This window comes from Chelonia mydas, chromosome 5 (assembly GCF_015237465.2).
Source record: "Chelonia mydas isolate rCheMyd1 chromosome 5, rCheMyd1.pri.v2, whole genome shotgun sequence".
NCBI lineage: Eukaryota > Metazoa > Chordata > Testudines > Cheloniidae > Chelonia > Chelonia mydas.
In genome coordinates this window covers 121,575,488-121,601,445 of record NC_051245.2, presented here as the reverse complement: position 1 = coordinate 121,601,445, position 25,958 = coordinate 121,575,488, and the positions used below count along the sequence as shown (strand labels likewise).

Here is a 25,958-nt window from a genome sequence, read left to right as displayed (position 1 = left end):
CCAGCAAGGAGAGGAGGGAATGAAATCGGCCGCTGTGCTATGTTACACTGACCCAGTAGTGCTGGCTCTGGCCCTGTTTCGCTCACTAGCCTCGCACAGGAAAAGCGTGCTGCACACCACAGCCATAATCCCTGCTGGCTCGTTCCCCGGTCATTTAACCGTCACTGACGCTGGAAGCCTGGGGCAGAGCCTGCACTGAGGGACAGCTGTAAGCTGGCCAGGGATATTTTAAAGAATGTCTAATAATACAGAGATGTGTCTCCATGGCTTAAAGACTTTATGCCGTGCTGCTTTGTGTGGGGCCAACCCGTTATTTAACTTCATAAGCCAGCTCAGGCACGAAGAAAATTAAGAGAGAGAGAAATGACGGCATTTCAGTCCAAATTGCAGTAGTGCTGTGTGCATGCAGTTAGAAACACTTGTTACGGAGTTCAGAAGTTCGAGCAAACGGGGATCCAGGTGAAGTAAATTAAATGCTGAAATTTTCCCAGGGAATGTGCAAAAACAGGTTGAGGCAAAAATGGGGTGTGCGTGGCTTCATATGTTGTAGCTGGAGAAAAGTCCAAACGCTGTTTTAAAAACCATTGGACGCATTTTGTGTTCACTAACTTGCACTGTGCCCTGTCTAAGAAGGAAGCACAGGGGTGACTGCACTTCCCTTGTTTAATGTAATAGGCATCACAGAGAGGAGCATGTTGAAATAAGAAATGTAATCGCTCTTTCGTTGGAAATTTAAGCCTTCAGGTGCACTTGATAAAGCTATTTGAGAGTAAAAAATATTGCAAAGAAAGCAAGTTTGTGTGTGTGTGTGTGTGTGTGTTTTCACATCATGCACCTTGTGTAGCCAGACTTCTAGAAAGGCTGACTCTTTGGTGGCTTTTGGTCTTTAAGAATATTGCTACATATTATCCCGTGGCTACGGTGTAATTGGTGCTGTAGTTCTACTCTGGTAGTAGGTTAGTTGCTAAATTCTAGGGTTATTTCCTATTACCGATGACATTGAAGTCTTACTGAAATAACTTCCGCACACACAGCATTATATAATGTTTTTATTTGTGATGCTTCAGTTTAGATCAGTGTAACTTCTGAACTCTCTTCTCCTGTCTTGCAGCTAACAAGAAGCATTGACGTTGCCGGTGGGCTTGACAGAAAGTTCAGGACAGAGTTAAGGCATTGTCATTTGGGATTGTACCTACAGTCTTTTGAAGTGCAGTTCTCATCTACTGTTTTTTCAGTGTATCCCTGGATCTTCTTGCTTCATGCATTTAGAGCCACATCATCTGACTTCAGTGACAAAAATAAAATGTCAATTGCTTTTTACACCCTTTTAGCTCTGTTGGCTCTGCAGGTTTGAGAGGGAGTGAGTGGGATTTTCTGACTCGTGTGTGCAACATCAGCAGATTTACTCACTAAGTTCCAGTTGAGCACACTTGTGGAAATCCACTGAAGGAAGTGGGACTGTACATGTGTTGTTGCGGGTTTGACTTGGGCTGCAGACCCTCTAATACTGGCATTTCGTGATCAAACAGAAAAGAGCCCGGCTTGATTTTTGCAGCATCCAGGCCGAGTTTGCAGGGCTGACAGTAGTGTATGGAGGGGGATTTTATTTAGGCTATGTCTACACTACGCACCTTTTAGCGACACAGTTGTGCCACTACGACGTGCCGCTAAAAGGTGCGCTGTGTAGCTGCTCTTTGTTGGCGGGAGAGAGCTCTCCTGTTGACCAAACTTCCCCCCCCACCCCCACAAGCGGCAGTAGCTTTGTCAGTGGGAGAGCTCTCCCACCGACAAAGCGCACACACGACACGCCGACACACACAGAACACACGCCAACACACACACAGAACACACCGGTGTTTTTCCTTGGTTATTGATTGCCTGCGTTGTTTGGTGTAGTTAGTTCAGATGGGAATGGAGGTGTAAAGGATGTTGACACTTAATTGTTGGGATGCTGGGAACAGTACTTGGCTTGTATATCTCCGTTCTTTGTTAGCATCCAGATTCCTTTTTCCGTTTTCTCATTTCAGAATATTTTAAATTATTATCCCTGTAATAGCTGTAACTTGGCTACATTGCACATGTTTACTAAAATGCACATTGACTAGCACATTGTCGCACACAATACGGACTTGTGTTAGAAATGGTTGTTGGTGAACATTGCCAAAGCAGCTGGGAGTCTGACATCAACAAGAGGTTAATTGCAAATTAAAATGAAAGCCTCCTGCTCACTAAAGCATCCCATTCTGTAAGGTTACTAAAATTTAGTCAGCTGCTTGCCTAAACAAAAGGGCATCACACCTGATAAAGGACAATGGTCCTGAGTGGTGTCCGCTTCCTCTGGAATTAACAGGAGTAGAGGGTGCCTGGCATCTCAGAGGATCAAACCCATAGTTGCCAGACTTGTTGAAGTTTTAATAACACTTTATTAACCTATTTCTTTTGCAACAAGTTCATTTAAATTGCAACCAAAAGATTATTTGCACATCTTAAAGGGAATGAATAGATGAGCTAACTTTCATTTTGTTTCACTCTCTACTTTTCTTGGGCTTTCTGGCTTCAGTTTTGTTTTTTCTTCTCTAGACAAACCAACACTGCAGTTCCACATTCTGTCAGTTTTTGGCAATTATATGTGGGTATTTGTTCAGCTTCTGAAATATGGGACCTTGGCTATCAACCTGATGCCAGTTACGTGTGTAATTGACCAGGGTAGCATAAAGCTGACAGCTGGAGCTGCAGAACCTGGTATCAAGAGACACATTTTGGTGGTAGAATGGGAAGAAGAAGAATACACTCCAAAGCATTGGGGCCAAATCACGGTTTCCATAAATTTCATAAAATAAACTCCAGTGATCCAGACCATGGAAACTTACATATGATGTGGCCTCTACAGACAGTAGGGTGGTGGCAGGCATCGTATTGTAAAGCAGGGAATATAAGGATATATAATATAAAATAGAGTTGGGTGAGTCTGCTATTCTGGATGGTAAAATTAATATAACCTGTTGGGTTCACTTAAATCTTGGGAGTCTACAAACATGAATCCAGCTCTTCCTTTAGAATTAAAGCTTGTCCAGCAGACAGCCTCTGAAATTCTTAAGTTTAGAGTAAAGTTATTGTTATAAGTTTCCCATCAAGATTTCCTATCCCCAAACCCCTACTATCATTTAAATCTCTGTACTTGATGATTATAAAAATAATCAGTGCAACTGTCAAAGGGATGTAGTCTCCTTGGAGACAGAGCCCCATCTGGATCAATTTCTAGCTGTGGCATTAAGGGTGGTTTGGCTGGATATTCAGTTTGTCCATCACTGGTGATCTGATTGGTCATCAAAGCTTTTGGTGACCATTGACACCCCCCCCCCCCCCCAAGTCATGTAGTGGCATTCCTTGTTAGACACGTTTCATAGGTGGTTGGTCTTCCACGCTAATAATACCATTGCTCATGGAAGTGGCTGCGAGTTTGGCTGTGAATATCCTCCCTGTTGGTCTTGTCCTGCCACTTATTAGGGAGCAGCTGATGAAGCTGATGATCGAAAATCTGATATTCTTCAACCTTCTTCAGTGCTCCCACTTCACTGCCCTATGGTGAAACTGGTACGACTATGGCTCTGTCAATCAGCAGCTGCGTAGCAAGCTTCAGAGGCTGCTGAAGAACCCCAAGAAGAATTTTTCATGGGGAGTTTAATTTCCCCATTCCCTCAAGGTGCTTCTATCTCACATGGCCTAGCAAATGGAAATTATCTCCTGCCCCTCACAAACAACAGTATTTTCAACCCTGCCAGCAGCACTGCTCTGGCAGAACCCATGTAACCCCCATGAAGCGGGGGCTCATCGCTTGGGCTCAGTTTGGAGCCTCCATTTGGATCTGCCAATGTAGAGTGCTTGCAACATTTGGCCCATGTATGATTCTTTAACCAAATAACCTGCATCTGCCATCAGAGGGCCCAGTCACAATCCCACCGCCCTTAATGGGAGTCTTTCCATTGGCTTGAATGGGGGTTGTATTGGCCCATTGCTTTGGTTTCTGAGATCTAGAATCAACTTTTTGTCTCCTGTCTTGCAGTTGGGGGAAATACTGGTTTGAAAAACACTACCTGGGGCAATGTGGTGGTTGGCCTAAATGAGGGGTTTGAGTTTAGCACCTAAATTAAAAACTTGACGGCCCCTTTATAAGCTGGAAAAACAGTGCTTGTATTCTGGAGACCTTTCTGATGCATTTTTACATAGGCAGCTGGGCTTAATGGCGTTACATTGACAGGCTGTTTTAAAGGAAACAGCTGCCTGTAGGTTTGTTTGGGAAGCGAGACAGGAAGACCCCTTGGGTGCTGAGGAGGGAAATTTGGTACTTGTTGAAATTTTGCATCATTGTAAAAAGTGGGCAATAAATGTTGGTGCATAGATGGGCATTTTACAAACACTGATTTCCGCTGTGACTTGTGACCGCTTCCTTGTAAGCCTACACGTTTGGAAAAATGAGGAATTCACATTACGTTGTGGAAATCAGACTTTGTTTAACATGCACTTCTTCAAAGCTAGCTTATGTTCATATATTTCTCCTTTTTAAAAGAAGAATCTCTCTCTTCTGCCTTCAGTGAGCCCTACCTGCTGCTTTACCCTTACAAGGCGGAATTGTATAAGGGTGCCACTGACGGGCCTTATGCACCGTCAGTGACGTCAGAGGGTTTGACACCTTCGCTTGCCTCTCTGCCATCTCATAAGCGCCGCTCCTGGCAGAGTTGTTCCTGCCTCTATCTTCACTATAGCACATTAGTTACTCTGCTCTAGATATGCTGAAAATTTCCCCCCTTGTAATCAGTCTTAGCTTTTAATAAAAAGAACAGGAGGACTTGTGGCACCTTAGAGACTAACAAATTTATTTGAGCGTAAGCTTTCGTGGGCTACAGCTCATTTCGTCGGATGCATTGAGTGGAAAATACAGTAGGATGATTTTATATACACAGAACATGAAACAATGGGTGTTACCATACACACTGTAACGAGAGTGATCAGGTAAGGTGAGCTATTACCAGCAGGAGAGGGGAAAAAAACCTTTTGTAGTGATAATCAAGGTGGGCCATTTCCAGCAGTTGACAAGAATGTGTGAGGAACAGTAGGGGGGAAAAATAAACATGGGGAAATAGTTTGTGTAATGACCCATCCACTCCCAGTCTTTATTCAAGCCTAATTTAATGATGTCCAGTTTGCAAATTAATTCCAGTTCAGCAGTCTCTCGTTGGAGTCTGTTTCTGAAGTTTTTTTGTTGAAGAATTGCGACTTTTAGGTCTGTAATCGAGTGACCAAAGAGATTGAAGTGTTCTCTGACTGGTTTTTGAACGTTATAATTCTTGACGTCTGATTTGTGTCCATTTATTCTTTTACGTAGAGACAGTCCAGTTTGACCAATGTACATGGCAGAGGGGCATTGCTGGCACATGATGGCATATATCACATTGGTAGATGCGCAGGTGAACAAGCCTCTGATAGTGTGGCTGATGTGATTAGGCCCTATGATGGTGTCCCCTGAATAGATATGTGGACACAGTTGGCAACGGGCTTTGTTGCAAGGATAGGTTCCTGGGTTAGTGTTTTTGTTGTGTGGTGTGTGGTTGCTGGTGAGTATTTGCTTCAGGTTGGGGGGCTGTCTGTAAGCGAGGACTGGCCTGTCTCCCAAGATCTGTGAGACTGATGGGTCATCCTTCAGGATAGGTTGTAGATCCTGGATGATGCGTTGGAGAGGTTTTAGTTGGGGGCTGACGGTGATGGCTAGTGACATTCTGTTACTTTCTTTGTTGGGCCTGTCCTGTAGTAGGTGACTTCTGGGTACTCTTCTGGCTCTGTCAAACTGTTTCTTCATTTCAGCAGGTGGGTATTGTAGTTGTAAGAACGCTTGATAGAGATCTTGTAGGTGTTTGTCTCTGTCTGAGGTGTTGGAGCAAATGCGGTTGTAGAGTTTGGCTGTAGACAATGGATCATGTGGTGTGGTCTGGATGAAAGCTGGAGGCATGTAGGTAGGAATAGCGGTCAGTAGGTTTCCGGTATAGAGTGATGTTTATGTGACCATCGCTTATTAGTACTGTAGTGTCCAGGAAGTGGCTCTCTTTTGTGGACTGGTCCTGGCTAAGGTTGGTGGTGGGATGGAAATTGTTGAAATCATGGTGAAATTCCTCAAGGCTTCTTTTCCATGGGTCCAGATGATGTCATCAATGTAGTGCAAGTAGAGTAGGGACATTAGGGGACAAGAGCTGAGGAAGCATTGTTCTAAGTCTGCCACAAAAATGTTGGCATATTGTGGGGCCATGCGGGTACCCATAGCAGTGCCGCTGATTTGAAGGTATACATTGTCCCTAAATGTGAAGTAGTTATGGGTAAGGACAAAGTCACAAAGTTCAGCCACCAGGGTTGCTGTGACATTATCGAGGATACTGTTCCTGACGGCTTGTAGTCCATCTTTGTGTGGAATGTTGGTGTAGAGGGCTTCTACATCCATAGTGGCCAGGATGGTGTTTTCAGGAAGATCACCTCTGGATTGTGGTTTCCTCAGGAAGTCAATGGTGTCTCGAAGATAGCTGGGAGTGCTGGTAGCGTAGGGCCTGAGGAGGGAGTCTACGTAGCCAGACAATCCTGCTGTCAGGGTGCCAATGCCTGAGATGATGGGGCACCCAGGATTTCCAGGTTTATGGATCTTGGGTAGCAGATAGAATACCCCTGCTCGGGGTTCTAGGGGTGTGTCTGTGTGGATTTGTTCTTGTGCTTTTTCAGGGAGTTTCTTGAGCAGATGGTGTAGTTTCTTTTGGTAACCCTCAGTGGGATCAGAGGGTAATGGCTTGTAGAAAGTGGTGTTGGAGAGTTGCCTAGCAGTTCGTATTCCGACCTATTTATGATGACGCCAGCACCTCCTTTGTCAGCCTTTTTGATTATGATGTCAGAGTTGTTTCTGAGGCTGTGGATGGCATTGTGTTCTGCACGGCTGAGGTTATGGGGCAAGTGATGCTGCTTTTCCACAATTTCAGAGTGCTTCCGCCGACGTGCACAGGCTATGTAGAAGTCCGGTCTGTTTCAACCTTCAGGAGGAGTCCACCCAAATCCTTTTTTTTGTAGTGTTGGTAGGGAGGTCTCTGTGGGTTAGTATGCTGTTCAGAGGTGTGTTGGAAATATTCCTTGAGTCAGAGACGTCGAAAATAGCATTCTAGGTCACCACAGAACGGCATCATGTTCGTGGGGGTGGAGGGACAGAAGGAGAGGCCCCGAGATAGGACAGATTCTTCTGCTGGGCTAAGAGTATAGCTGGATAGATTAACAATATTGCTGGGTGGGTTAAGGGAACCACTGTTGTGACCCCTTGTGGCATGTAGTAGTTTAGATAGTTTAGTGTCCTTTTTCTTTTGTAGAGAAGCAAAGTGTGTGTGTTTGTAAAGTCTAGCCACGAGGAAGTTTGTGTGGAAGGTTGGTTTTTTATGAGAGTATCCAGTTTTGAGAGCTCATTCTTTATCTTTCCCTGTTTGCTATAGAGGATGTTGATCAGGTGGTTCCGCAGTTTCTTTGAGAGCGTGTGGCACAAGCTGTCAGCATAGTCTGTGTGGTATGTAGATTGTAATGGATTTTTTACCTTCAGTCCTTTTGGTATGATGTCCATCTGCTTGCATTTGGAAAGGAAGATGATGTCTGTCTGTATCTGTACGAGTTTTTTCATGAAGTTGATGATTTCCACTCCATACGGCTAAATTCAGTGCCTTGCATAATGACAGGTTTCAGAGTAGCAGCCGTGTTAGTCTGTATCCGCAAAAAGAACAGGAGGACTTGTGACACCTTGGAGACTAACAAATTTATTTGAGCCTACGTAGTATGCATGTTACCTATGTAGTAACAGAAATTGTGATTTTTTTTTTTGTAGAAATACTTTGAACATATGAAATTATCACTTAAAATTACTGTAAAGGGAACATTAAATCATAGTAGCGAACTACTATTGAGTCAAAACTGGTTGATGAATTTATAGGTGGTTTCACTTTTTTAAACCCCCATATTCAGTGGGTTTTTTCCATGTGCTATTCTGCTACAGCCAAGACTAATTGATTTTGTTTATAAACTCCTGAAAAGGGAGCTTTATTGCAAGTGAATAAATGCATTTAGATAGGTTACATGGGAAGAGTATTTAGTGGAAAAAATACTCTGTGAATGATTAAAAGCAAATACCTTTTTTTTTTTTTTTTTTTTTTTTTTGGCATAGTTTACCAGAAGGGTGGATTATGTGAAGCGTAGTCTGTAATAAACCTTTGTAATCCACCTGATATCCAGTAATTAATGATGATAGGATTATTCCAGATCTAATCTGATAGGATATCTGAAACACTTGTCTAAATGACTTACATGCTAAAACTAATCCACTTGCTGTAATCTAGAATGGAAAGCTCCCCCAGGTTTTGTAAGGAAAGAATCTGAGTTTTCATTCATGTGACTAAATGTGACTTGTCCTCAGCTTGCTAACATCAAAAGATCGGTTACAGTGGGTACGCTAGCCTGCTTGCAGCTTGGGGGCAGAACCAGACCTAGCAGTAGGGGAATGCCCCGCACCCTATAGCGGACTCTCTCAGCCCCCCTGTAAGGAGGCAAAGCAAGCCTTGTTCCTATTTCATAGATGAGGGCAACTTGTTGAGACAGAGAAATTCCAAGATAACGTGGTGGACAGTAAAGCTGGAATCGGAATTTGGTGGTTCCTCTCTTGAGAACGCTTGGAGAGGAAGTTCCCCTTGGGCTGCAGTGAAGGGACAGACCTGGGGCGATTGTTTGCTTCAGTTGTTTTTCTGTTTTCCATTTCTCGTTGGCCTCAAGGCCCTGGTCCAATAAAACACTTGCAGGCATACTTAACTTTGAGTACATGGGTTGTTCCATTGAAGTAAGAAGCTAGTGCTTTGCTGAGAACACCTCACACCCTTCCTTAAAATGGGCTGCTCTTGGGGTGACTCGCCAAAATGAAAAATGGTTCTGCCCGGTTTGCTGTATACCAATATGCCATCACTAAGGAACACCAGTCCTAAGGCAGAGTCATGCTGAGTTGGCACTGTCCTTCCCTGTGTGCATGGATTCATTTAAATACAAGACAACAGAAATTGTGTTTGGAGACCCTAGGAAGGCAAAGCTTTCAGAGGTGGGAGCAAGTACCTTCTTCTCTATTCTTCTTGCTAAGCAGTTAGATTTTTCTGTCTTCTGAAAGGTTGGGATCTCATCTGGCTGTTTGCTTCTGAGGAGGATGAAGAGGTATTTTCAGTGGGTCTCCTAGAGAGAGTCGTCTTGAGAAGATACATTGGGATTCAGAGACTCTTGAGATGGGAAAACAGGGTTTTCCTCAGGCCACCTCTTCAAGCAGCTTGGATTTCCAGTGGCAATCCCTTTTGGAATTACTGGTGCATGGAACAGTAGTAACTTCTCTGCTTCTTCCTCTGCCGCCTTCACCAGGGATGGCAAAGGGAGGAGAGCCGTCGGCAGCACAGCTTCTCCGGGAAGTTGTCTGCAGGACAGGCTGTGGTCTGTAGGACTCTGCACTAGGTGCCACATGGATCTTGGTGGGTCTCTTAGTCTCTGGGAAGGCAACAAAACACTTCATTGCTTTTTTTCACTTCCATAATATGGCTACAAACATCTCTTTAAAAATAATAATTAGATTCTGCAGAATGCAGCAAAATCCACAGCCACGCCCTCTTTCGCTGCCCTGTTTGTACTTCTGTGACTGGGGCAGAAGCTGGCATTGCATGTGACATGCCTTTTTTATGCAGGGCACTGTGATAAACTTCAGTTCGAGGAAACTGCATCGGTAGGAAACTCCTCCAGGTTTCTGACCTTGATGGTCTTTGGAGAAAGGAAAAGCTCAGCTGTGCATTAGAGCCGCTGTAAACAATTCCTGTTATTGTTAGGATGCTACTTTCTGCACCTCTTGTAAATTTCCTCATTGCAAAGCAATTAGATACACTTGAAGGGCTGAATGTTTTGTGCTCTTTCCTTAATAAAATGTGCTGGATGAAACGTTAGCGAGCCAAATGGATAGTTTCAGATTTTGTGGCTTTCAGAAAAAATGGATAATTTTAGAATAAGACCCACTTGCTAAGAACTCCTAGAATAATTTTCCATTTTGGTCGTCCTACAGATTGTATAACGTGTTTTTTTATAAGTGGTCATAATGGGCCTTTGACAAAAATCCTTCCCCACTTACCAGTAAGAGAGCTCCATGGTAATGGAGCACTGACTATTAGACCCATAATTTTAGACTTGCATTCAAATTGTTATGCATTGTATCCTCTTGTTTTTCTGTCAGCTTGAACCTCACTAAAGCACTGATCCTGCACCATAGAAGTGAATGGGAATTTTGCCACTGATTTCAGCGGTTGCAGGATTAGGCCCGGTAAATAATAATGCAAAGATGTAGAGTTGCTGTTGCTCATGGACTGCTGCCTTATTAAGCATTGTAACCTCAGTTTATGAAAAAGGTCTGGTATACTTTCACCAGCACTGGGCCAAATTCCACTCCATTAGTACTATATTTGGCTTGCCTTTAACGGCAAACTAGACTAGTAAATACGTTATTGTAAGAAAATATAAGATGAAGGTTTTGAATTGGAAAAACTAGGTCAGCGAGAGTCAACAGCCCAGTAATTATTTTGCACGTCTCATCAAAGTCTCCCGTTGCAGTGAGAAAGAGGTAGAAGTTCCTGCACTGGCTATACTGGGCGAGAGGGATGTGGAATTGCTTCCTTACTAGGGTGACCGGATAAAAAGTGTGGAAAAATCGGGACAGAGGGTGGGGGGTAATAGGTACCTACATAAAAGAAAGTCTCAAATATCGGGACTGTCCCTATAAAATCGGGACATCTGGTCACCCTATTCCTTACTGATATTGACTATATTGAATCTTTCAGATTCTTTCATGATTAGCACTAAGACCCGGGAGCTTCTTGTTAAAACTACCTCTGGCAGATGACAAGATTAATAGTTAAAAGAGAACGTGAATCACTTATATATAAACTAAATTTAAATGAATTCTGCAGAATTAAATCACCCTTTAAACTTTCATTGTCTAGTACTCCAACTTCTGTGATGGTTTGCAAATTCAGCTTCTTTCCATTAAGCAGTAAATGCGAGGCCAGACTTATTCATATACTTTGGGTGGGATGTTTGCTTTGCTAATCAAAAGACTGTAAATAGTTGAAGGCATCTTGCTTTGAACATTGGGCCATGTTTGTTTGGTTTTTAGTAGCCATTATTATTTTCTCCTCCTCCTTCTTTTCAAATTAACCATTTTTATTGTTCCCTTTACAATTGAAGGTATGAAGAGAATTGGCCCCATCCCTAGTTTACAAAAGTTACAACTGGAGTATTAGTAAACAAGAATTTGAAGATGGGGGAAGGCTAGTATACAGTCAGAGAGCCTGTTCCCTGTAAGTTAAATGTATTCTCGGTGGCGTCTGGATTAAAGCCTGTATTAGCCACACAGCAATCAGTCATCAGTTTTCACTAATCGACTTCAAGCAAGGTCTTTTGTATTTGTCAGCCATTTGAATAAACACCACCTGATGAAACAAGCGTGCCATGGCTTCTGATAGCAAAAAAAATTTATCAATAAAACAAACCGCCGTAAAGAAAAGGTGGTGTAACTAGAAATACAATTCTGTACAAAATGGATTCAGTATATTCTCGGAAGAAAACAAGGCTTGTCTTATGTTGCAGTTTCCCCCTGCGTTTGCAGACTTTTAAACATAGCTCTTAAAAGCGATTTCTGCAAGCTCTCGTGATGCTGGTCTGGTTTGCTTGGGGCATAATGCTTGAAAAATCCATTCTCAAGGCTAGATAGTGACCTAGCCTGGAACAGTTCCTAAAAATTGATTTTGACGAGATCCCCATCGGCATTGGCTAGCATAACCGTGTTTACAGAAACCATTTAAAAACTAGCTTTAAAATCTATTTCTGAACAAAGGCAGGGCTCATGTGGACAGGACCAAAGAAGTTGTATGGAAAGTGGGCGTAAACAACCACTGGTTGGAGAGCAGAATATCTGGTGGTAATATTGGTAGCTGCTGTGGGGATAAGCCACCCGACTGACAATTTCAAACTCCTCTCCCCTTCTCTGACCTCTGGTTAGTTCCCTCTCTGCCAGAGAAGAGGAATCCAGAAGCATAAAACTTTCAAAGATCCCACAGGATTGGGTTCAGCCTGCTGAGTTTGCTGTAATCTCTGCTGCATGCACGCATACATTCTAAAGTTTCTAGCTCTTCTGGCAATGAAGATGGCAGTGATAGTCCAATGTACTTCTGTCCTGTTGAGTTTGCAGCCAGACAAACTGAGAGCAGAGAGGTGTCAATGCTCCTTATGCATCATGCTTAAATATATGACCATCTAAACGCCCATGTAGTTTCTTGCTTCACTGCGGAGTACCGTGCAGGGTACCATAGCTACTGCAGTTGTCCACTGCAGCTGGACTTACCTTGGACATCTTGACTTTCAATGAGAAACTGCATTAGGAACATGCTCTCTTTTTTGCAGTGGCTGGAGAAGCAGTTGAAACACAGCTGGAAACAACTGGGTTTAATTTTGGTTTTGACTCTGAGGGCCTTGCCAAACAAACAAACAAAAAAAGCCCACAAAAGCTTCTGCTGCCAACTCAGTGTTTTCAAATGAAAGCAAAACAAAATTTGGCATTTTTTAACTTCTATGTAAGTGTAATGAGTATATTGTTTTTTGGTGTAAATGCTGTTAATTGGAGGCAGGTTGGCTGAATTTCACACATGATAGAAATTGATTTGCTGCATCTGATGAAGTGGAAAGCTTATGCTCAAATAAATTTGTTAGTCTCTAAGGTGCCACAAGTACTCCTTTTCTTTTTGCTACTCTGAAACCTCTCTTAAACTATATTATCCAAAATATAAACACTTACTACAAGTTTCATATTTTTCTAAAATCTATAGTACAGTAAACTGCTTTAAAATTAGAAATCTATATTCAACTCTCCTAAATTGCTCAGTGGCCTACGTATTTTTTTTCAGATATTTTTAGATGTTCCTCACAAAAATGCCTGTAAAACCATTTAAAGTGGGTTCTCAGTAAAGTTGGGGATATTAGTGTAATCAACAAAATTCAGTTATTTGGAAGGGGGAGAGGATACATTTTACCAGTTTGTGGAAACTGAGGCCCTGCTGTCTTACTCAGAGCACCAGAATAAAGCAAGCATCTGTTAGAAGTTAGACACATTTGTGTGTGTGTGTGGGGAGGAGGAGAGGGAGGCATTGGTTAGCGAGCTCTGTAACATGCAGATGATCTCCTGCTAGTGTTTTAAAGAGAAAAGGTATTTTGTGGAACTTCAGAAAATGTCTCAGGTCCTGTCTGGCACTCGGAACTCTTGGAGGCACTCAGAATGAGAGTCTTGCTTCTCTTGACTAGGCGACGCACCTGGAAAACATGATAGTAGCTATCCTCCCGCACCCAAACAAAGTGATTGGGTATGTTATTCCATAAGTAGATAAAGAGCTGTGTAAGGTAACAATGTGACAGGGCATGTGTGGAGTTTTTGCCATATAGAACAGGAGAGCATTCACGCCTACAAGGCTTTTATATGAAATAGGCACTGCTTGAAATGCAGAAAGACTCCAATTAATGTGCATGAAATGCTGATCATCCCACTGAAATTAAATCCTTGCAAAGAAAATGCAGCAACAAGAAACAGTGGAAATAGCTGTGTTAGCCACACTTTCTTAGAGTGAGGATGACTTGTCCTTAGTGTGCAGGGGATGTACGTTTACACCTCTTTGTTTTCGTAGCATTGCGGAAATCTCTGGTCTCAAGCTGCTTTCTTTGTGCTCAGAACTATTCTGTAACCGTGTAAAATGTCTGTCTCAGGTACTTCTCTGACCCACTCACTCTAGTGTGTGAGTGCTTCACAATCTTTAATGCATTTACTTTCGTAAGGCCCCAGTGAGGGAGGGAAGAGCTGTTGTGGCCATTTTATAGATAAAGGGAACTGAGCCCAGAGAGACTGTTACTTGCCCAAAGTCACAAAGGGTGTTTGTAGCAGAGCAGGAATTGAACCAGGGTCTCTTAGAGCCTAGTCTAGTGCTCCAGCTACTGGCCCATCATTCCTTTCCTCCCCCAAAATTCTGTAAGCTGCCTCTGAGTTCTTCAAAAAATAGAAAAACTGGGTGGGAAGAGTACGTCATATTAAGACACATACTAGAACCCTCTAGGCCAGCTCCCTTGGGGTTCCATGAAAGCTGTGATGTCACCAGCATTGTACCAGGTTATGAGGAGCATCTGGCACATGCTGGTAAAGTTACTTACCTCTGTGAGTTGCTCTTAAGCTGATGCTGTCTGAAACTGAGATGGTGACAATCAACTGACCGACCCATAGGGCAACTGATGTTCTTGGTAGGTTGAGTGGTCGGAGTTCTGCTGGGAGAGCTAATTAAACTTCATGATCCCTTTATGTTGTTGGCGTCTTTGACGGTCCTTTTGCAGCCTTTTATGCATTGAGACCTGACTATGTTTCTTTTGAGTGTGCTCCCTCCTGATTTATTTTCTGGCTAGCATCACTAGATGCACGGAGAGCAGAAAATCGTTTTCTTCAGTGAGCATGTTAAACACAGCACTGTCTATGGTACAGTTATTCTCCCTTGCTGAATCCCTTCTTGATGGTTACACATAGCAAATGGTTGGACACACGCAGAACAGAGCACTAAACAGTGCTAGTTTATTTAGACCAGGGGCTTTCAACTTTTTGTAGTGTGGAATCAACCGTCCCTCTGTTAACAGAGGGATTGTCTCATGAGCCACCTCTATTCTCTCATTCCCCAGTCATGTGGACAACATTCCCCCCCATTTGTGATTAGTCATTGCTAATATGGAAGGTGTTAGTGTGAATTTAGCTGTCTTTTTACTATAATGTAATAGCTTGAAACATGGAACCAGCCAGTTCTCTGCAGGCCCATAAGCAAGCGATTCATTAATCACCAGTGGTTCTCGACCCACAGATTGCGAACTGCTGCCCTAGGTCAGCTGCCCTAGGCCAGTCTCTAGCTAACCTCCTTACTGAGGAACTGAAGATGGAAAAGAATATATTCCTGGAAGATGAATGCTGAAGCCTTATTACAAAGCATGAGGATAAATACGATTAAGGGTGGATTTTGTTATGTGTTAGTGATGACTCTCTCCTACCTTCTCCCCACAGTCCTTGTGGGCTGTTGCTTCTCATTGTTCCCTGGGTGACTTACACTGTAAGCTGAAAGTATCTCCTGTGAGAGGAACCAGACTGACCCCAGAAGGCAGAAGCCTGGTCTGTCTCTTTTTTAAGGCTTCCAGTTCAGGGGTCTGTTGACCCCGCCGCTACCTCTGGCGATTCAGATGGCAGTGGTTAGTCAGGGGACTGTGATTGCTGCTGTGGCAATGGTTGTGTCCAGCTCCCTATCCCTTTGCGGTTTTTAGGTTGGACTAGTGCCGTGCAGAAGATTGGAGGGAAACTGCAGCTAGTCCTGAGTGCTGCTGTTCGCTTTCTTAGTGGTTTATGCGTGCAGTATCTGACACCTGTGTCCTGCAGTCTGCACTGGCTTCCAGTTCACTTTAGATAGCAATGGCTAGCTGTTGGATTCAGCCTATAAATGGAGGGGGTGGCTTTGTAGCTGAGCCTGCCTTCTCTTAGTGGAGATCTGCTTGGATGCTAGGGCTGATGGGCCCCTAGATTTTTGTGTATCAGGAGACAACTGGCAGGGCGGGATGCTGACTCTCTGGGATCTGGTTGGCCATGCTACAGAGCTTACCCTCTTGGGCTGTCCCTCAGTCAACCCACCCCCTGAGGAGGGTCTGGAGGCATGTGATGGGCAAGGAGGGAAAGTTACTTACTTTGCCTGCGGCAAGAAGCATTTTTTAGATCATAAGAACAGCCACATTGGGTCAGACCAAAGGTCCATCTAGCGCTGTATCCTGTCTTTCGACAGTGGCCATTGTGTGCACAGTGGCTAGCACGGTGGGGGGCCGGTAACTGGCTGGGGCTGCTGGATGCTATCCCACTGCAAACCGCTCCTGTTGTCAAAGTTATTTCCATTACAATGGCACTGGGGGGGGGGGGGGGATGGGTCTGATAGGTGTGCTATGTAAATTACTTAAATGCATTTATGTAAAAATAATTAAGCATTTGGAAGCGTTAGAGAATTCTTCTCCTTTTGGCCTTAATCTGGAAAAAGGTTCCAAATAAAAGCAACGTAGGGCTTTAACAAACTGCTTTAAAAAAATCTCCAAACTTCTTAGAAACTGTGAGGATTTGCAACTGTCAGCAAGTATAAAAGAAACCATATGTCAGCATAGGCCAGCTGCTTTATCTAGGCTGAGAATTTGTAAATTCTAATTTAAACTGAAATAGTAATGCGGGCAGCTGGGGGCTCTCTGACAGCACGGAGCTAGAGAGCTAATTTTAATAAGAAAATACAGATAGTGTTTTAGAAAGAGCTGGTCCCTGTGTCTGTCCAAGTGAACACTGCATTAGCTTGTTACTTCTGCAGCCCTCTGCGTTTACGCATTTTATACGCCATGTTTTATTTCACGTATTGATTTCTAGATTATGATGAATAGCCCAGCACTTCCACCATCCAGACGACATAATCATTTTTCCGCTTGAGGGGGAAAAGTCCACGGATCTCATACAGGGTTTTCCCCTGCTTGCAGAATGCTGGAGACAGAACTGTTAACAAATCATGAGCTTGATCCTGCAGACAAATCCACATACAGGGGCCCATGTGCCTGTGTGAATCTCTGCAAGGATACACATGGGAATAAGGCTCTGTACATTCAGATTTGTTTGCTGCATCTTTGATTAGGTCTCGTCCTATAAAGCAGGTTCATCTTTTCAGTCCCTGTGGTGGTGTCTGGTACCTGGAGCACTTGAATATGTTACCGTCATGCTTTTAAACCAAATCAACATTTGACATTCTCCCGTTGGACAGCATTATATGTCTAATTTTTCCCTTAATGCTTTTCGGCAAATAGAGAAGAAGAAATAGCAAATAAAGCACATTGTCCTTGTGAGGCTATTTTTCTGTTTCATGTCATTTTAGTTCAGTTATTTTAAAGAAAGGCAGCTATTACAGTGTCAGTATCTGGAATAGGGGGACAGCAGGGAGCCCGAGATACTATCCATCAGCTCTTGACAAAGTGGTGTCAGGGAAAGTAAATGGATGGTGTTTCAGCTGTAGGGCTTTTACAGATAAATATGCCCTTGTTACTGGGAGGAATTACTGCTGCATGATGCACATTGTTGTCTTTGTGTTGAGCGCACGCAGCCGCTGACACTGCTCTGACAGCCCTGCTGATTACAGCTCATGCATACATTACTGAAGATGTCGCATTTTTCATTGAGTTAACTGTATCTGCAATAACAAGCCGTTCATTTCATTGTTAGGTGAAACAAAAGATTGCTCTTTCTCCCTCCTGATTTGCCTTGTCATCTTAGTGGTTTTCAGTTTACCCAGACCCTCAAATATCTTTAATTTATAGGTGGAAAGCGGGCACCGTAGGTTTATACTTAAAACAGCCAAGAGAAGTAATTTAGAATTGCAATAATTAACTTTGTGCCTGGAGGGATGACACCAGGCAAATGCTCTTTTTTAAAAGTACGAGTTACAGCACACACTATAAGCCAGGGTATTTGTCAGATAGCGACTCCTCTCCTTTATTGTAAGCGACTCTCTCTCTCTCTCTCTCCCGTGTGACATGCAGGGACTCAGGCCATGATTCTTGACCATGGGAGTGCTATGCATTAATGCATTGTGAATCCCCCCTGCGTGTGCGCACAGACACACACAAAACAAACCCATACGATTGCTAGGCTGTAGGGCTTTTGGTAGGATCTGTCAGAGGATGCTTTGGGTTTCCTCAAGCTCATTGAGCATATGAGGGCAGGATTCAAAGACTAACTGGAAAAAACGATGGCGACCCAGTTGCCATCGGCCACCTCTCACACGGAGAGACGGGAGTGCGGGTGCTTGTGCTGGATTCATGCACAGGTCCTAATCTGGCAAAGTGCTTAAGCAGATGAGGTGCCCCTTTGGCCATAATGGGACTCCTTACGTTAAATGGGGAAGTTCACGCAGCCGTTCGCAATGGCGCTCTTGCGTGGAGTACTGTTTGTAACCATCTCCTCCTCAGTCCCTGAGAACTAAAATTGGTCTTTTTGCCACGTGCCACACTCCCTCCCTTCAGCCTCCTCACCCTCACCCTCTGGGCCTGCGTGTGGCTCAGTCCCTGCCCATCAGTCCCCCTGCTGTGGTGACTGCTGTCTCTGACTCCGCCCTTGCCTGGGTGGTTTCACCCAGGTGGCGTCTGAAGCCTGGAACTTTAAATCCAGCTCACCTGGTGCCAGACGCATTCATTTCCACTCATCGCTGGCTTCATCCTCACTTCAATCTCTGCTGCTTTTCTACGCCCTGTCTGCTCCGCCCTGCCCTGTTCCCAGTGTCCAAGCTACTGGGGAATGCAAGTGTGTCTGCGGTACAATGCAGCTTGCCTTCTCTTTAGTTCTTCATCCTTGGACTTTCCTTCTCTCTGCCTGCCTTGTCCGCTCCCTCCCTTTTCAGCATCAGGCTGATGTAGATGGGAAGCTCTTTGGGGCAGCGTGGGCCTTTCCCCTTGTCTCTGTAAAGCGCTGTGCAAAGTTACAGCACTGTAGACTTTTTAATTAATCTATGGGCTCCTGTCCTCGTCCTGTGGCCACCAGCTGCCCGCAGCTGAATGGCTGCTGCGGCCTCCAGCCCCCGTTTAGCAGATGGCTATGTTGGAGGCAGCCAGCAAGGGGTGGGAATGGGTGGAAAGGCAGCAGGACCTAGGTAACACCGTACCCAATTACACCTGCGCCCATCCATCAAGGAAGAAAGAGGTGATGCTTGCGTTTGCTTAATTTCAGTTTACTTTCTTGCCATCTAATTTCGCATGCATTTATGACAGGAAATTGAGTGGCCTTCTACAGTATTTATAAAGAATAAAAATTATGGGTCAGGCGGAGAAACTCCGCCTCAAGGAAGGGGCTTGGCCTCACGGTCTTTTTTTTTTTTAATGGCAAATTAGAAACAAAGCCTGGACTATGCTTAGGTTTTATTTAATGTGATGAGAAGATGATGTGTGTGTTTTTCCTAGGAAGTAGCTTGATGGTATTATAAGGTACCTTACCAGTTTTGTGGTTTACAGCTGAGTAAATAAACACAAGAGTTAACAAAGCACATAAAAATGATCTTAGGTACTGAAAATGTGTGACAAGGAGAGAGGCATTCTGGAAAATCCGAGAAGGTATTGTGATAAATTGGAGCCCCGTGGTAGATTCAGTTGTGCTAAGCATTCAGATCTCATTAATTTGCTACTGTCCCATTATTCCTTGTGTGGTGATCTGAGAGTCGGACTCCTCCGAGGAGAGCCGCTTTGGTGAGAGGTCCATGATTGAATGAAGAGATACAAGTGCTGACCCCTTGATTTGAGGAGAGCACTTAAAGCAAGTGCTTTCTGTTAACCAGCTGTTTAAGAGCTTTGTTGAATCGGGGCCTTACTTCCAATGCTAAAAGGGGTTGGCTAAGGCCTCTTGTGAAGCTTTTGTGCTCACTTTCACTGTGCAGATGTCACCCTTTCCAGCACTTGTTGCTGATTTAGTTTCGCTTAGTTTTAGCTTGTGAGTCCCAGATTAAAAAACAAAACAAAACCAAATAAACTCCTTCTCCAATAAAAGTATAATTTTCTTCATTTCAGGTCTTAATAGCAGATGACTACTCGGATCCGTTTGATGCCAAGAGTGAGCTGAACAAAGCGGTGAAAGGAGAAAACACTGGCTATATGGAACCTTACGAAGCCCAGAGGATAATGAGCGGTAAGAACATGGGCACTAGGCAGGTGTCCGTGAGATCGATATTTGATATGGGGTGTCTGACACATGACTACTCTGGTCTTCAACCTAGCTGAGCCAAGGTCCTTCAGCTGCGTAACACATTGGAGCAAGTATGAAGATCAAACTGAGTCTTGTGTAGGTATTTGAAACTACATTTAAGACCTTCAGGAATAAAGTGAGTGAGTGAAGGAAGGTTGCAACTTGCAGCTCTTCCTGCAGGAGAGAACTCAGACAAGGCCAGTGAACTTTGTGTGGGGTGCTCTTGTGGTGGTTTAAAACGGGCTTAGATCAGGTTGGCTTGGATCAGTAGATTTACAGGTAAGTGTCCACACACAAGGTTGTCTTGGTCTAACTATCCCGACATGAAATCGCACAAGTTTCATAACTTGTTTAACTAAAGCGACTTTAGGTTAACGAGTGCAAATTCTGCGTATAGGAAAGCCCTGGCCACTGCCGGGGAGGGGAGGCACTCTGCTGCTTGGTGCCTCTAGATTACCTAAATTCCTGATTATCTGAATAAAATCCTTGTCTCCTGGGATATTTGGATAATCTGAAGCACACACAGATAAATGACCACCTGAATTCACAATCTGCTGTCTGTCTGAGACTTTGGTGGGTGGCCCGTATGCCTCGTGGGTGTTGAGATACCACCATGATACCATGGCAACGAGTTTAGTATAAAAGCACAGACAGACGGACAATCCTTGGGCTCCGGCTGGTGAAGCTTTAATTCTGATCTCAGTGGCTTTTTGCATGGAGACCTATGGCATGTTGCTAAGATGCTGTCTTGTACAATAAGTTCACCGGTACATTAAACAAATGTCACAAAGGGCCCTATCCAATGCCAGTGCAATCAATGGGGATCTTCTCATTTCCACAGTGGGCATTGGCTGCAGTCCAAGCAGGATTATAACACCTGGGGAAATGAAGCAGCAGGAGAAGCCAAAGCCATACGAAGCAGCCATCTTGTTTTCGTATAAACGGCCATACTCCTGTTTTTTTAAATAGCACACTTGAAGAGAGGTGCAGAAAATCACCTGTGATTGCGTTGTTTATAAGCAGAATGCTTTCAGTGTCCTGTCAAGGTGTCATGGGCCCTTCTTGTTTTTGTTGTAAATCTATTCAGCCATCTTCTTAGGAGGCTTTCTAGATGAATTGGGTAGAATGCATTCTTGCTTTCACTGCTATTGAATAAATGGTCATTTAATTTCAGTGTAAATGTCATGGGGGTTTTGTACGTTTTTTTTTTTTCCCCCTTTCATGTTTACAGTGCTTTCACTTCTTCACAAATATAAATGTTTGCCCTACGTAGAAACTTTGTGTTTTAAATAATCCATGAAAAAGACAAGACTGTTACATCAGTGTTGTAGAGCGCATTAGCTGAGATAACAGGCGATGAGTTTGTGTGGATGTGCTACTAATTCATGAGAGAGAGAGAGAGAGAGAGAGTGAGTGTTTTACAGTAGTCTTGGTCCAAATAGCGTTTGCTGTAGTGGATGCACTGGCAGGCCAATTCTGTTCATATATCCCTCTACCCCGATATAACGCGGTCCTCGGGAGACAAAAAATCTCACCGCATTGTAGATGAGACGGCGTTATATTGAACTTGCTTTGGCCCTCCTTGTTCCCTGACCGCCCCCTCCAGAGGCCTCCATCCCTAATCACCCCCAGGACCCCACCCTCTACCCAACCCCCCAGTACCCTGACTACCCCGCCCCCATCCACACCCCCCGCCCCCTGACAGGCACTCACCGGCAGCGGCGGGAAGCGGAGCAACGTGGCCCCAGCCTGCTCCACTCCGCCACCTCCCAGCCATGGCGCTCCGCTTCCCGCCACCCAGTGAGTGCGCGGGGGACCCCTTCCCCCAAACCCCCTCCCGCGAGCGACACGGCTGGGGCCGGGGCGAGGGAAGCGGAGCGGGCTGCTCCTGGCCCCCCGCTAATCCCCTGGGCCACTCTGGGACTACGGGGCCCCCAAAAGTGCCCCCCCACATCTCCTGCCTCCCAGATCCTGGGGGGAGCCCCTGACCGCCCCCTCTGCCCCTTATCCAACCCCTTGGCCCTGGCCCGGCACCCTTAATACACTGCTCTCAGCAGTGTATCAGAGCTTTACCACGTTGTATGCGAACCCTCGTTATATCGGGATAGAGGTGTATATAGGGTTGATGTTTAGAACACTGCAAGGATGTTAAAAATACTTGCAAATCAGGAGTCCAATCAAGCAAAGTGAATGCTGAGCTCTCTCTGCTCCCATTAAATTCAGTGGGAGTAGCAGATGCTCAGCATCTCTTAGGACTTGCCCAGCACCTTTCAGGATTGGACCATTGATTTGTTGTCTGCTACCTAAGGGAATGGTTCAACTCCTATGAAAGCCAGTGGGAGCCCTTCCGCTGACTTTTGACTGCAGTTGGATTATGTCCCTTTAATATCTAAGCATCGTGCTTCTTGATGCTTTATTCCTAGAGGAAAACCAGAAGGCTTATTTGTTGGAAGCTTTCAGAGATTTCGCTTTGGAGTCCTGTGTCGGCATGCAAGGATCTGTTACTGATACTATGCAACTGCTGTAATGTATCGTGTTAAACAGCGCGTTCTTACTCCAGTCTTTGTTGTTGTTTGTGAAATGTTCAGTGTTGAATTCCTCCGTGAAGTTGTTAGGTTGGCTGTGGTGACTGACAGGTGAAAGAGCATGTTACAATTGACAGAGATGAATGAGATTTCAGCTGATACAGAGAACTGGCTTAAAACGAAAAGTACTCTGATTTGTTTCAAGCACTGCTTGATCCCAGATCGCGGAAGTCTGCAAACTGAGGCAAGACCTGCCATTTATTTCCTTTACCTGTCCCAAACACATCCGTCGACTTCTCCCAAGTATCCGAGTTACCTTCCCAGGCTTTAAAGATATTTCAGAGCTACTTGCTTAAAAAAACCACAAACAAAAGATGGAAATTCATGGATAAAAAGATTCTGAACAATGTAAAACAGATGAAATGGAAATCTTAACGTTATGTGTGTTTCCCATGTCCATGAGTGATAGGTGTGTGACCAACCGAGTGTATCTAACTACTGTTAACGAAGGTACCAGTCCTGCATGGACCCTGGCTGTAGTTAAGGAAGGCTCTTTGTGGGCACAGGTCTATTCAAGCAGAGCACCTTGCCAGGCAGGGACCTAAAATCTTTGGGTTTTATGCTGCTCAAGATAGGGAAGAGACGACACGTGGGTTAGTAATGAGCAGAGACTTCTTGTAACCTTAGCTTCTCAGAATGGAGCCCCAGTTCTTAAATAGACTGAAAGAAAGACAGCTTATCTGGAGAAATAAGTTTTCCCCCAGAGTCCCAGCCTTCTGTCAGAAATAAGTTAACTGCTTTAATTGTATTAAGTAGCGCCAGAGCTCAGGCAGGAGAATGATTATGTTCTTTAGTGACAATAACTTTGATCACGTACCTGACAAACTTAGTTTGGTTGTAAACAAGCGAATTTTCCTTACAGTACCGCGTAGTCCTCCAAGCACTTAGTCTGCAACAGCAGCGAGATAAGACAGTGAACCTTAGCCATCACTAGTTTGCCCGATCCAACGCGCTGTCCAGGGTAGACGCAGCTCTCATCTGGTTCAACATTTGCTTTCCAGATAGCGTCCCAAAAAGCACATTCTTTGCCAGGCTTGTTGTTTAGCTCAGTCTTCGTGCTAACGTCTGTAAATGGGGAGAAAATGCCTTTGTGGCCCGAGTTTTAAGACTGATGCTGCGGAAAACAAAATGTTCCTGTTACGGAGCAAATTTGCTTGTTCTCCTGGCAGCAACTGATGTTAGTTCCCAGCCGCTCGGATCGGAGAGAAATGGTTATGGGCTGTCTTCAGTGAATGTTCTTCTGACTCGGGGCCCTGTGGGCTCTCTTCCATGTTCTAGGGTGGGACCTTGGCTACGCAGTTCCTCAGGAAACCTAAGCCACTTTTTGGACTCCGTTCCTTGTGGTGGCCTAGCTAATCTTCATTTTAGAAGAGGTTTCTTTCAGCACCTAGCACTAGGAGGCGCTGGTCCTGACTGGGGCCTCCCGGAACCACTGTAAAATGAATAATAAGCTTTGTGAGGTGTTGGAGGTGATTCCACAGTTCCAGTTACATTGAGATCCCTGTTTTCACACTTCAGTGACTGAATTTAGTGTCGAAATTTGGCAAAAAGGATAACTGATATTTTCCATGAAAAATATTTACTAGTTTTTAGAGAGGAAAGCTTTTTAAAATATTCCCTTGCTGAAATATTGCCCGGCTTGCCTTGGAGTTTGGGCTTCCTTATAGCTACACCACCGTGGTTCTTCCACTCCAAACTACTATTCTCTTTCTGATAATACCTTGAACATAAGCCACTTGTCAGACTTTAAAAGGAAACTGAGGTCCTGCCATTGTTCAGAATTGCTGTCCTGAACCGTGCAAAGGTTAGCTGTGGACGTGCTCGTGGCGTTAGCTACTTTTCTTCTTGGCAAATCACCGTTTTCTCTGTTAGTGTCACATGATTAATTCTGGCTCTATTTGAAAAACATTTCATGTCAATGTTCGCCTGAGATTTCAACCAAAAATTCAGCCTTCAGCTGTTAAAGCTGTGGGCGCTGCATGTTTTGGATGAACAAATTGGCTAGATTTGTTATCCAAGGCATAATTGTATTCCTTTCCATTGCCAGGGATAAAAGCAAGGTTTAATAAAACCCCAGCATTGTCTTCCTTTATTCTTGTGGAATGAGCCTGCTGTTTTAATTATGTCACAAGTGGGTAGGCAATAGCCTTGATAGCATCATTTAACGTGTTAAACAGCAGGACAGAACTATATAATTGATTCTTCATTTGTTGTCTTATGGTCAGATCTGTGGTTAAGACTGAACAAAGACCTTCTTGGGCAGCAAAGCCCTAAATGCATTCAGTGATCCTGCTTGTTCTGCATTTATGCCCTTTACTTACTCTAGATTTGCTTTCACTTCCCCAGGGATGTGCAGTTTAATGGATACAGTGCTTTACTTTGAAGACCCTTCTAATGCATTTCATGGACACTCATAATAAGATGTTGGGTCAGGGAGTGTCATGGGATCTCTGTCAAATACTTCGGGGAAGATAGCTTCATAAAAGGGAAGAATTACAATGCAGTTACTAAAAGTCCAGACGTCAGATTATAATGTCTGTTAGTGGTTGGCGTTTGGAGTGCGTTTGGTCCGTGGCAGCTATGACGTGGTATTAGTGTCGGTGGACAGTTTCTAAAGAGAAGATCCATAAAGGCACAATGCAGCCCTCAGAAACGAAGGGCCAGCCAGCTGTGTGCTGGGATCATTGTGAGGTGCAGCAGTCCAGAGGAGCAGTGGGATCTGCTCTGCTCTGTGAAGCTCTTTGATGTATAGGAGGGAGTGCATCTGCTCTACATTGCTTCCTGGGGTACAGCGCGCTCTTCCAGGGGCAGATCTGCCCTTCGGGCTGGTGGGAAGAAAGATGGAGGGAGGGAAAGGTAGAAGGATGGCTGCCTCTCGACCCCTTTTTGAGGTGCTGGGCATCCTCATACCAGTACAGAGGACCAGCCCTTGCACTCTCTTGAGTAGGGACTGCAGTTGTGCCTGACTCTTAGCAGGGCATGCAAGGGATGGGGTGTAACGGGGGAGTTCCCTGTGCTCCTATATAAGGGCTGGGCACAGTCTGGGTCTGAACTTGCATAGGACTGTTAATGGCTCAAAATGGAAAACTTCACAATGCAATAAAATGTTGAAAGGCTCAAATCCTGCCAGTGACTTGCTTGAAGCCATGACCCTGCTGGGTGCATCAGATTTTGCAGGATCAGGGCTAAGCAATTAGTTAAAGAAGGGGGGGGGGGGGGGGGGGGGGATCCAGTTTCTGGCAGAACACGTTGGTAAAAGTTGCTCGGTCAGCGTGTCCCGTTCGGTCCTTAGCAGAGGGCTGGAAGGCAGCTTTATAAAGGAGAGTTCAGTATCACGGTGTTGTCATGGCTGCAGGACACTCCCTAGCCAGAGCCCGGTAGGAAGGACTCGGGGGAGGAATACGAGTGAGAAACCTGGTGTCTGGCCCCTGCTGTTTGGAAAAGAG

General features: G+C 44.5%; 1 protein-coding gene across 1 annotated transcript in view; it reads left to right on the top strand.

Moving 5' to 3' along the window:
* The window catches only part of SHB (SH2 domain containing adaptor protein B), a 140,732-nt gene that overhangs the window by 17,946 nt on the left and 96,828 nt on the right, over positions 1–25,958 (top strand). Inside the window, exon 2 of the mRNA XM_037902176.2 lies at positions 19,753–19,870. Within this exon, the coding sequence (XP_037758104.1) occupies positions 19,753–19,870 (118 nt within the window). The remainder of the gene's footprint in view (positions 1–19,752; positions 19,871–25,958) is intronic.